Source organism: Prionailurus viverrinus, chromosome X (genome assembly GCF_022837055.1).
Source record: "Prionailurus viverrinus isolate Anna chromosome X, UM_Priviv_1.0, whole genome shotgun sequence".
NCBI classification, from domain to species: domain Eukaryota; kingdom Metazoa; phylum Chordata; class Mammalia; order Carnivora; family Felidae; genus Prionailurus; species Prionailurus viverrinus.
The window spans coordinates 37568969-37581459 of NC_062579.1; the positions used below are offsets into that span (position 1 = coordinate 37568969).

General features: G+C 47.4%; 1 protein-coding gene across 3 annotated transcripts in view; it reads right to left on the reverse strand.

Moving 5' to 3' along the window:
- The window catches only part of SLC9A7 (solute carrier family 9 member A7), a 133700-nt gene that overhangs the window by 41168 nt on the left and 80041 nt on the right, over positions 1–12491 (reverse strand). For all 3 annotated transcript variants that reach the window (XM_047843727.1, XM_047843726.1, XM_047843725.1), the window contains exons 6-12: positions 10881–10986; positions 10533–10674; positions 8667–8772; positions 7363–7451; positions 7157–7270; positions 4658–4769; positions 931–1084 (exon numbers count right to left, since the gene is read on the reverse strand). In XM_047843727.1, the coding sequence (XP_047699683.1) occupies positions 931–1084; positions 4658–4769; positions 7157–7270; positions 7363–7451; positions 8667–8772; positions 10533–10674; positions 10881–10986 (823 nt within the window). The remainder of the gene's footprint in view (positions 1–930; positions 1085–4657; positions 4770–7156; positions 7271–7362; positions 7452–8666; positions 8773–10532; positions 10675–10880; positions 10987–12491) is intronic.

A 12491-nucleotide genomic window follows, 5' to 3' on the forward strand; every position in this document is an offset into this window, starting at 1 on the left:
GTAGGTATGCTGGACACCGTTAGGCCAGTGCGCTCTGTATTCCAGAGAAGGGAGTAGGGATGAAAGGCCAGGAGAGAAAGGAAGAAACAGTGCCACCTTGTGGCTTTTCGGAGGATCCTTCACACCTAAGCACTCAACCTCTGCAGACCCAAAACTGAGGGGCGCGGTGGGAGCCCCTCTGGGGAGGCAGAACTTCACGTCCAGGAGAACCGAGGCCCAAAGACGTGAAGGGCTTGCCTTGAACCAGAGCCGGGGTTAGGCTCAGGGGCTCTTGACCCCTGCTCCAGGCTCCTCTGGGACAGCTCCTCTAAGGAGCTGGGGGCACAGAAGCACACTCTGGAATCCAAACCCTCTTTGAAACAAAATCAAATTTAGGTCAGTTGCTCTCTCTCCCGACACAGCTGCCAAACCACAGGCAGGGGACATCCATGAGGCTGCAACAAATAAGGGTTACGCAGGAAATGCCACACCTCTTTTGTGCACTCAAGCGAGAGGAGACACGGTTTCCTCTGAAAAACAAAACCCTAATTGCCTCTTTTTATTTCTTGTTATCATCTGAAGCGGATGAGCTTCTTTTGAAGGCCGCAGGTTTGATTTCAGAGGAATGTCAAATGCCAGACTCTGCCAGCAGCTTTGAGGCTTTTGAATTCCGGCCCTGTCGCTGTTCCAGCAAGGTCCAGGTGTTTCTAACGCCCCGTGTGTCTGTACTCACAAACATTTTACACGGCAACCCTTTTTCTCATGGAAAACTCAATACTCTGACTTTTCAGTTATTGCTTCTTATGTTTAAGCCCTCCCACAAACCCACAACAACAACAACAACAACAACAACAACAAACGTAAAAACCTTCCATGCACTGAGCTGTCTCCCCCTGTGTGTGAGCACAGGGACATAGTTAGACGCAAAACTGGCCGTGCTTTCAAACTGACCTTATGTTAAGCCACGACAGCATGGGTGTTGTGCCTCCGCCAATGATCCAGACAGTGAAGAAGACGATGAGGAGGGTGGTCGTGAACATCATCTGGCGAGCGTAGGATGCCGTGTCACGGATGGCCAGCGCAAATGCCATCGCGCCCCTGAGGCCTGCGGGGACCAGAGAGGAAGATCTGGTTATAAGGGCAGATGACAATGTGTCCTCAGATCCGTTGCTGCCACTCAGGGCTAATAAACTATAACATCCACGTATGTTTCGGGAGTCAAACTGTCTTATTCAGAAAGAAGGACCTTAAGGGAATGTGGTTTTCTCTTGTTTGAAGTCTTCTTTTGCAAAATGCCCAAATGCGATGAGAAAAACACTGCACTACTTTGTCCGGCACATTCTAGAACAATAACACTCTTATTACGGAGATCATTCTCCTGCTAGTAACATGAAATAAAAAGAAAGATAAATAAGAACTAATGAATATAAGCTCTCTAGGTCTGTGATTCATTATAAACTGAAGTAACAGGCTAGGTCTGAATACATCAAATACATATTTGTGATCTGTGTCCCAGGACCCACAGAGCAGCCTAGCATTTCCTTAGCAAAGCTACACAGAGAAGTAACAATACAACCTGATCTACATCAAGCGTTGGCAATTTTTTTCTGTAAAGGGTCAGATAATAAATATTTTAGGCTTTGGGGGTCAACAGGAAAAATCAAGGCTATTTTGTAGGTACTTACATAGAAGAGAAAAGCAAAAAAAAAAAAAACCCCAAATTTCTACCAAATCTTATGGGCAAAAACCAAAAAGAGAATAATAACAACACAGTATAATGTGTTGTGATATAGGTGAATTCTTTTGGAGGACTATATTTCACTTAATTGGATTTCAAAGTTACTGTCCTCTATCGTCAAATAGATTGTAAATGTCCATCTGTAAAAGCCACTCTTAGCCGTGGAGTATATGAAAATATGCAACAGCCAGATTTGGCCCAGGGGATGTAGTCTGTTGGCCCTTTTTCTACATTAATGGGTATTAAGACTAAGCGCCAAACGCACGGTGAGTACAGCATAGCCTGGAACGAAGTTGAGTCATGATATTGGACATCTGAAACTAATATAACACTATGTGTCAACTATCCTAAAAAAACAACCCTGGGAGATAGAAATTAAATGTACGCAGTTAAGTATATTCATCTTTGCGTTTAAGTTTCAGAGCAGATGCTGTGACCTACAGAGTGCAACACTCACAAAGGAACTGAAACAGCAGTGAATTTTTTTAAATGTTTTATTATTTATTTTTGAGAGAGAGAGAGAGAGAGAGAGAGCGCACACACACGAGCGAGTGGGGGAGGGGCAGAGAGAGAGGGAGACACAGACTTCGAAGCAGGCTCCGAGCTGTCAGCACAGAGCCCGACACGGGGCTCGAACTCACAAGCCTGGAGATCATGACCTGAGCCAAGGTCAGACGCTTAACTGACTGAGCCACCCGGGTTAATATATATTCACAAATACTTGTTCTCCTTTTATGCGAGTTCTCATATTTTCATCTTATGCTAGATTTTAATTACATTTAATAAAATGCTGTTTGCTTAAAAGATTAAGCTCCCACATTTTAATGTTTACCTTTCTAAGTTCTTTTGTTCCTTCTTCATACCATGCTCATCATTTGTTTTACGGTAAAGGCTGAATCCGTGGTCTTTAATAGACATCTGGTATAAGTTCCTATTCACCTTTGGCCAGACTGTGTATATTATATGAGAGAATAAAAAGCAATACCCACTGTATCTGTTTGCATATTCTCCCGCCTTTCCTAACAGTTTGGTAAATTCCCTCATCTGCGAACTTCACAATCCACTAAAGCATGATTCAAAAAAGTTACATCAAAGGGGCACTTGGGTGGCTCAGTTGGTTAAGCAAACACTCGACTCTCGCTTTCAGCTCAGGTCATGATCTCGAGGTTCGTTAGTTCGAGCCCCGCCCTGGGCTCTGTTCGGGTAGTGCGGAGCCTGCTTGGGATTCCCTCTCCCTCTCTCACCGCCCCTCCCCTGCTTGCTCTCTCTCTCTCTCTCTCTCTCGAGACAAATAAATAAACTTTAAAAAAGAGTTACGTTAAAAAACAGAGCCAAGTTAATGTTTTCTATTAATCCGTACTTGGGAAATAACACACACATGTAGATTGCCCTATAGCCAGCTTCGTCACCGATGAATACTTTGGCCTCTAAAGGGATGTTGTCTCAAAGAAGAAAAGTTAGGGGTCAGGGAGAGACAACGTGTGCTGCATTGTCTGGAGTTCCTTTTGATGGCGACATTGTTCCCAGCAGAAATAATCTTTATAGGAGATGCCTTTAAACAGCACTGTGTACTGCCTTTTAGTCCAGAAAATAGTGGACATATTTTAAGTTTATCTTGGTGAATGAGTTCTCTCCAACTCATCTTGCTCTTCTCCACTAGAACTTTCTCTTTTAGGGGAGAAAGGGGTGCCTGGGTGGCTCAGTCGGTTAAGTGTCTGACTTTGGCTCAGGTCATGATCTCACCGTTCGTGAGTTTGAGCCCCACGCCGGGCTCTGTGCTGGCAGTCAGCTCAGAGCCTGAAGCCTGCTTCGGATTCTGTGTCTCCCTCTCTCTGCCCCTCTGCCCCCCCCCTCCCAAAATAAATAAACGTTAAAAATTTTTTTAAAAGAACTTTCTTTTTTCTAATATTTATTTTTGAGGGAGAGAGCACAAGCAGGGGAGAGGCAAATAGAGAGAGAGAAGCAGATAGACAGACAGACAGCTCTGGTGGAGAAGAGCAAGATGAGTTGGAGAGAACTCATTCACCAAGATAAACTTAAAATATGTCCACTATTTTCTGTCCTTTCTCACCTCAGCGGCTTCTGCACACTTCTCAGCTTTAGAGTGGAGAGGGGGGCATATGGGAGACAGTATAAATCAAGCAGAATTATCACGGCCATTAACTTCCGGTTTGGGGCTCATCTTTGCTTACTCAAGTGAATTTTATTTTTTGCCTCACGGGAAGTTGGAGCTAGGAGGAAGCTCAACAATTAGCTCAATTTCATTATTTTCCAAGAGTGGATACTGCAGCTGGGAGGTACTGAGTGATGTGGCCTGTGTTCTTTCTCATTAAAGGCCCATCTCCCAGGGCACCCGGGTGGCTCAGTCAGTTAAGCATCTGACTTCGGCTCAGGTCATGATCTCGCGGTCTGTGAGTTCAAGCCCCGCGTCGGGCTCTGTGCTGACAGCTCGGAGCCTGGAGCCTGCTTCAGATTCTGTGTCTCCCTCTCTCTCCGCCCCTCCCCCGTTCATGCTCTGTCTCTGTTTCTCTCTCTCTCTCTCTCAAAAATAAATAAACATTAAAAATTTTTTTTTTTTAAACAGACCTATCTCCCTTCTAAGTTTAGGTCTGGAGCCCTTCTGGAAGATTAAGGGTTATGCACATCAACTAGAAAACAATCAAGCACTTTAAATACTCCTATATCGCCAGGCCCCGTGGGCGGTAGATAAACATGAAGACGCGGCTGTTTTAGGGGAGAATGTTCACATTTGGTAGTATGGTTCGCAAAATCGATATTACCTCTGTGTGACGCATAGGTCGGTCTACTCAGCATTGTGGGAGAAGGCAAAAAGAACCAGGAATTTTAACTTCTTTTTACGAACCTTATCCATCATAGTTTAGTCATGCTGACACGCCTGCCGAAGAAAGCTCATTTTCTTTACGTTCCCGGGGCTTTTACCTGAAAACATCATCATGTGTTGAAAGTTCCAGCCAATCTTATGCCTTCTGCCCAAGTTGAGGAAGAAGGAGAGCGGGTAGATGTGCGCAGCTCGGCCCAGGAAGATGGCAACCTGACCACCAGGTGGAGGTTAAGGGCCCAACAGGTTTCTAGAATGGCAGCTTCGCCCGGCCTCTGGTGGAGCAGAGAATTTTAGGAATGCTGGGACACCCTGTGACCAGGAGCTAACTGCGCCACGATCAGGAGGGATGTGCAAGGCAGCCGGGCTAGACCCGGTGCCCTCGGAACGAGTGTCAGCTACAAGCAGGACGCAGGTGGCCACCTTTCCCGACCTCCTGGCTCACAGAGGTAATGCCTGGCCTGCTAGATGCACTGTTGTAACTTCTTGATTTAATTAAGCAGGTGTGGACCAAGTCTCCCCCCTATCTACACCTAAGCCGAGGAGCCCTGGCAGGGGTGGGGAGTTGAGAGGAGCAAACAGTGGCTTGGGCTCCATTAGAAGAAGGAAAGTCATGGGGTGCCTGGGTGGCTCAGTCGGTTAAGCGTCTGACTTCAGCTCAGGTCACGATCTCGCGGTCTGTGAGTTCGAGCCCTGCGTCGGGCTCTGGACTGATAGCTCAGAGCCTGAATCCTGCTTCCAATTCTGTGTCTCCCTCTCTCTCTGCCCCTCCCGCATTCATGCTCTGTCTCTCTCTGTCGCAAAAATAAATAAAACATTAAAAAAAATTTATAAAAAAAAAAAAAGGAAAGTCACGAGAAGAACAAATCTCTAACCCGTGGGTCAAAAGCTCATACGCTTTAGTCAGAAGTAAACAGGAGGGCCTCGAAATGACCAGGAAGATGCTACGGCTAAGAGGTGCGGAAACTTGGGAGCACTTGGGACACTTCAGATGCATTCATGTCCCTCCCAAGACTCAAGAGGGGGTAGATGTCTCTACCCGGGTGGCTCAGATGTCTTTTTTGGAGGCGTGAGCCCATGGAGGCAGGGGAGTGTGGCAAGCAAAAAATTCAGGGAAACGGGCCATTCGTCACTCGCTGAGTGGAGGACAGAGCCCGGCAGGGAGCCACATGCTGTCGTGGTTACAGGAGGAAACTGCCATGGGACCCGCGGGGACCGGGAGCTTCCGTTCCAGCTGAGTGCCAGCTGCCCAGGGCCGCAGCTGTTTCAGACAGAAGCCAGGGCGGAACTGTCCTCTGCCTTCTCCTGGGTAAAGGACGGACTGTTTTTCTGCTTTTAGCTTTTTTTTTTTTTTTTGTTTTCTCCTTTGGTGTTGTGTTGTGTTGTTTAGAACGGCAGGAAAGCAGGTAGCGCTCGGAAAGCTCAATTCCATCCCAGAAGCCAGGCAACCATCCTCCAGTGGGAAGTGGCCTTTGAGATTCCCAGGGGACCCGTCTTGCCCCCCCCCCCCCCCGCCCGAGGCCCTCATCTGCAAACAAGGGCGGTGCTCTCACTATCCCTTGCAGGATGCTGTGCCAGGAATACAAATCCAGGAGGCATGTGAGGAGGTCTTTCTGAATCGAGAATAAAAACACTGATCCCCTTAGATTTGCAGCTGTCACTCTGGTGATAAACCCGAGAAAGGAGCCCCGGTGGAAGCCGATTAACACTCTAACTGGAAGGTCTCCACGTGCTTGGTGAGGGTCAGCTATGCCTGTACCATAAACGAAAAGCCCAGAAGAGAAAAACACTCCTTTTTTTTTTTTTTAAGGTTACCCACGAAGCCTCAGAAAAGGCAAGAGTATGGGCATCTGGGTGGCTCAGTCGGTTGAGCGTCCGACTTTGGCTTGGCTCATGATCCCGCGGTTCGCGGGTTCGAGCCCCACGCCGGGCTCTCCGCTGATGGTGCAGAGCCCAGAGCCTGCTTTGGATTCTCTCTCAAAATAAATAATAAACATTAAAAATTTTCTTACAAAAGTCAAAGGCAAGTGCAAATGCCCAGCAATAGGGGACTCCAGCTCCAGGCTGAGCTAGATCACTCCAGTTCCAAGGCCCTCCTGACTTGAGAGTAGCCAATCCCCTAAACTGTGTCTCTCTTCCAAAAACTGTGCTCACAGTGGAACTGAGTCAAGGAAATGAGTATTTTTCTATTTTGTGGTCTCTTCCTTTCCTTTTTTTTTTTCCTCCTGGGGGGTGGGGGGAAACGTCTTTTCCACAGTGAGCTGTCACGGTAGGGATGCTCCCATGAAAGCGTGCTTATAATGCCTGCGGGCTTCTATGGGCAGCCAGAGGAAAGGCTGCTCGCTCCCACGTGCGGCTGGGAGCAAGACTAACAGAACCTTCGTGTCTTCGGAACTGGGAACCTCCTGGATTGGGATTCGTGCAGCACTGAAGTAAAAATGATTCGGGGACTGATGCAGATCCTGAAATACGTTTAGGTCTACGAACCCACGTAAGCCTTCTTTTTTCTCATCATGAAAACACCATGAACTAGCTTCCCCAGCGGTGGTCGCCTGTCCACGCAGAAAATAGCAGAACCACACACACACAAAAAAGGATACAAAAGCTCCAATGATGAAAACGGGGCTGAAGACATGCTTCTGGAAGGTAAAGAGAGCCAGGCCCATGTAGGAGAAGATGAAGTTCTCTGCCAGGAAGTGTAACACCTCAAAGAGCTGCACAGAAAGGGAAAAGGAAGCCATAAGTCGTGTGGGCCCCCTCCCTGCTAGTCACAGGGCACTCGTGAGGACCCAGGGCCCGCTCTCACCTGCTTCGTTCGACTTCTTGATTCCACCGACAGATTGTTGTAGGTGTAATGAGCCTGCGTGATGCCACAGAAAAGGACAGCCACAACGCCTGGGGAGGGGTTGTTAAAAAAGAAAAAAAAAAATCAATGATGAAAAAAAAAAAAAGGAAGCAGGAAAAAAATCCCCGCTGAAACAAAAAAGTTAGGGTAGGCCCAACATATCCAGCTACGGGAACAGTTTGGAAAAGTTTCCTATTCCTGAGGGTTCCCCCTGCCCCCACCACTCCTACCAACCTTTCCTTCTTCTCATTCTGCCCGCCTTCAAAGCCAAGGTCCTTGACTTCCCTTCTTGCTACAGTTTTAAGGGCATTGTCTCCCCCTCCTCTAAACTGTTCCCGAATTTGGCATTTAGCGTTCATTTCTTCAAAGAGGCCATGAGGGCCCATCGTGCCCTTTTGTCCTGTTCCTCTCGGTTCTCAGAAGCCAGGGATTTTCATTCCAGGCAAACGCTTTCTGTTTTTGCCTCGTCTAGGGCTTGAGACCAAATGGATCCAGAGTACCGTTCCATTTATCCGAGCCTTCATTACCTCGATTTCTGATTAATGGTAACCATTTTGTTGTGCAAGACAGCTGACACGGGGGCCTTTGCCTATACATTTACAGATAACTGTCAAGTTTTAAAGAACTGGGATATTTTACAATGCTGCCTATAAATGCATGTTGCACTATTTTGAAAAGAGGATAAAAGGGCTCCCCCAACTACCTGGCTCATGTATACTAATTGTACTTGATTTTCTAGTGGAAAATTTCAGGGATTTAATAAAAATGTTTATTTATTTTTGAGAGTGAGCGAGCAGCGGAGGGCCAGAGAGAGAGGGGGACAAAGGATCCGAAGTGGGCTTTGTGCTGTCAGCAGAGAGCCTGACGTGGGGCTCGAACCCACAAACTGTGAGATCACGACCTGAGCTGAAGTCAGACGCTTAACCGACTGAGCTACTCAGGTGCTCCTGTGATATTCTTTCTCTTTCTTTCTTTGTTTTCTTCCTTTCTTCCTTTCTTCTTTCTTTCTTTCCTTCTTTCTTTCCTTTCTTTTTTTTCTTTCTTTCTTTTGTTTCTTTCTTTTCTTTCTTCCTTCCTTCCTTCCTTTCCTTCCTTCCTTCCTTCTTTCCTTTTCTTTTCTTTTTTGACGAGAGATTGTGAGGTGCTAAAACCACACGGTTACTTACACTAATAATTCATGAAACTGGCGTCATAAAAACACAGCACTGAAACACAGCCCCCGCTACAGTAAGGGGAAGGGCAGCCCAAGGGTAGTGTGAACCCACCTGTAAAGCCACAGGCTTCTGCCAAAAGGAACGTGCTCCAGGACATCAGGAAGAAGAGTGCCGTCTCCAGGAGGGGGAAGCAGTGCAGCTTGGTGAACTTGGTCACGTGGGCCCCCCGTCAAGGAACTCGGCTCCAGGAACAAGTTATCAGGGCCACCAAGAACCATGCTCCATCAGCCCAGGACTCCCCTCCCCCTCCCTAAGGGCTATCCTTTCCCTCCAACGCTTCTTTTGGGGGCCCCACAGCTGCTGCTCGGTTCTTAAAGTCATAAAAACTGAGTTCTTTCTAGCAGGAAAGAGGTTACTGAGGGCTGGGAGAGAGGAGAAAGCGGGATACCATTTCTTGGGTCCACGGTTTCTGTCTGGGATGATGCAAAGGTTCCGAAAACAGACAGAGGGGATGCTTACACAATGTGGATGCACGTAATGCCACCGAGGTGGACACTGAAAAGTGGTTACAGGGGCAAATTGTGTTATAGGTATTTTATCGCAATTAAAAAAAAAACCAAACAAACCGATAATGTAGCATACCGAAAACCAAATGGGGTGAATGGCACGGTATGTGAATTTTATCTTAATAAAGCTGTCTTTAGAAATTGAACTTTCTAAGGAAACCAGAAAGAGGTCTTCTGTGCTCTTTGCAATGGCCCCTGGCTCTGAGGAGCACGATCTTGGCCTGAGGGGTGACTGGCAGGTCAGTCTTAGCAGTGCCGGGTGTGGGGGGGGGGGGTACCACAGGCAGGCCGGGGGAGAGTAGGCCAGTGAGACTCTGACCTCTGTGGGCCACCAAGACCAGAGTTCACAGCAGGTGTCTCATGAAGGCATGACACACTAAAAAAAAAGAAAAAGAAAGAAAAAAAAAAAAGAAAGCACACCCCCAGGGGCAACTACAAGGTGCTTGTGTCACTTTCTGGGACCAGAGATTGCCCTCATAGCACTGCCCTTCCACAGTGGTCCAGCACGGAACTATCTCACGAGTGCTTTCACCGAACAGTGGAAGTCCCCGGGGCATCTAAAGGGCCTCCGTGAAGAAAGCAACTGGATCCGCGCCATCCAATATGGCAGCCGCTAGCCACACGTGGCTGCTGAACGCGTGGCGTGTGGCTAGTCCGAACTGAGATACGCGGGAAGCGCAAAATATGTGCCGCGTCTCAGAGATTTAATATACAAATGAATGTATAAAGTCTCATTGATAATTTGTACAATGATCGGAGGCTGAGACGATGCGGCCGGCACGTGCGGCTCCCGTTACCTTGTACTGGGCAGTGGCGCCGTCGAAAGATATGACGAAGGACTCAGCACACCTGCCCGGGGGCCGCCTGCTCATTCCACACTGTGCTTTTACGTCGCTTGGTCGGCGTTTAACTCAAGATGATACCATCCTTCGCTTGAGGGAGGCCACCTTGCAGTAATTCCCACCAATGGCCGCAGGTGGTTGCGGCCACAGTAGCCCGCGTGACCCGTAACAGTAGGTGGCAGTGGCGAGCTGGAATCTAAAGTACTTCCCAGCCTGCTCCCTCCCGGCCTCCTGTGTGGTGGTCCCTGACCCCCTGCCTCCTCCTGGCTCTTTTCACCACCACCCCCTAAAGCCAATGTTTTCCCTGAACTCGCATCCCCAACTGGTTCACAGCAGGGAGCCAATGCAAAGGGGGGGCACCGAGCTTCGGCCAGAGTCACACTCCCCAACCTTTTCTCGGACTCTTAGCTACACCCTCGATGGTCACGTTTGACCAAAGGGACCCATTTCGGGAGCCTGCAGAAAAAAAAAAAATCCACCTCTGAAAGGGAGAACCGAGACCTTGTTGTCGCGAGCGCGACAGCACACGTTCCTACCCGGGGTGGGCACGATGACCACCAAAAGGATATTAGAGCCGTCACGACGCCAGTTACGGCTCCCATGGTAAAAGAGCCACTGAATATACCTAGGAAGATGCCCACTGATTTAAAAAAGGCAGCAGCATCAAAGGCATGAGTGTTCAGCCCTGCTGGCTGGTAGGCAACGATAGACCTGGGGTTTAAACAGAAGAGAGAGTTAAAACGCTGCCAAGCGGACAAAGCAACATAACTTTTATCGACCAAGCTGATAAAACCTCATTTAAAAAAAAACCCAGCCAGTTCAGTGTTGAACGCTTTTAAGATAAGCCTCTGAATTTGGCCCAGAGCATTCAGGAAGCCAGACTCTCTCTTCGTCGGGGAAGAAATGCTGTTACTTACGAGGACAGGACGATGGCAACAGCATCATTGAGGACGCTTTCTCCAAACAGGAGTGCGTAGAGGTCCACGTCTGCGTGCAGTTCGTTAAATATTGCCAGTACGGTCACTAAAAATGAGCACAAAGCAAATAAATTCGTTTCAGTTTCTGACTTTAAGCCACTGATGACAAATGCAGAGAGGCAATTCCTGCCTTTGGCGGGACAGGGTGGTTTGGGAGACAGTAAGGGAGTCAAGGACAGGTTGTGTATCTGCGGGATAAATGAAAATGACAGTCTTCCTGGTCTGGATGAGGTCTCATGTGGTGCTTGATTCTAGTAACACTGCACTGCGACTCTGCGCTTTCTACCGCAATCCCATCATGCTTTGAAAATACCGCTATTCCAGAACTTAAGAAAAATAATCACATTTCATGTGATCTGGCTCCACTGGTGGGTTGAAATCTCTTTGAAGGCAAAAACCTTGTTTCATTGACCACCGCGTCCCCAGAACCCAGTATAGGTACGGAGAAGGCTTTAGTAAAGGTCTGTGAGATAATGGAAGTCTTCTTTTATGACAGAGCAGATGTCTGTCATAGCTCATAGTCTTGACATGTCTTAGACACTTAAAAAACAGCTATTCTCCAGGGGCACCTGGGTGGCTCAGTTGATTAAGCGCCAGACTTCGGCTCAGGTCATGATCTCATGGTTCATGAGTTCGAGCCCAGAGTCGGGCTCTGTGCTGACAGCTCGGAGCCTGGAGCCTGCTCTGGATTCTGTGTCTCCCTCGCTCTCTGCCCCTACCCCATTCACGCTCTGTCTCTCTCTCAAAAACAAATAAACATTAAAAAAAATTTTTTAGGGGCACCTGGGTGGCTCAGTGGTTGGGTGTCCGACTTTCGCTTGGGTCACGATCTTGTGGTCCGTGGGTTCAGGCCCTGCGTCGGGACCTGTGTTGACAGCTTGGAGCCTGGAGCCTGCTTTGGATGCTACATCTCCCTCTCTCTGTGGCCCTCCCCCATTCACTCATTCATTCATTCATTCATTCATTCTCTCTCTCTCTCCAGAAAATAAATAAACATAAAAAAAAATTTAAAAAAATTTTTAATGAATAAAAAGCAGCTATTCTCCAGATGAGCAGTTCTCAAACTTTTGGTCTCAGGACTCCTTTATACTCTTAAGGATTATTGAGGCGCCTGACAACCTTTAGTTTTGTGGGCTATAGCTATCGATAGTTACTGTATTAAGTAAAACAAAAATTTAAATACTTATGCACTTAAAATTACTAACGAACCCATCATATGTTAACGTCCATGTGTGTAATGAAAAATAATTATATTTTCCAAAACAAAACAAACTTAGTGAGAAGAGAGCCACTGTTCTACAGTTTTTCAAATCTCTTTACTATCCAGATTAACGGGAGACAGATGGTTCTCTTATGTTTCTGTGTCCGATCAACAGATAGTCAGCACTACATGTTATGTAGCCTCTGGGAAACTCCACAATACTGCACGCTCATGAAAAAAATGGACGTTAAGAAAGACAAATAACGTATTACTATTATTAAATCAGCTTGGACCTTATGCAGACCCCTGAAAGCTCCTCAACATTCACACCCAACTACCTTCTGCTTTTT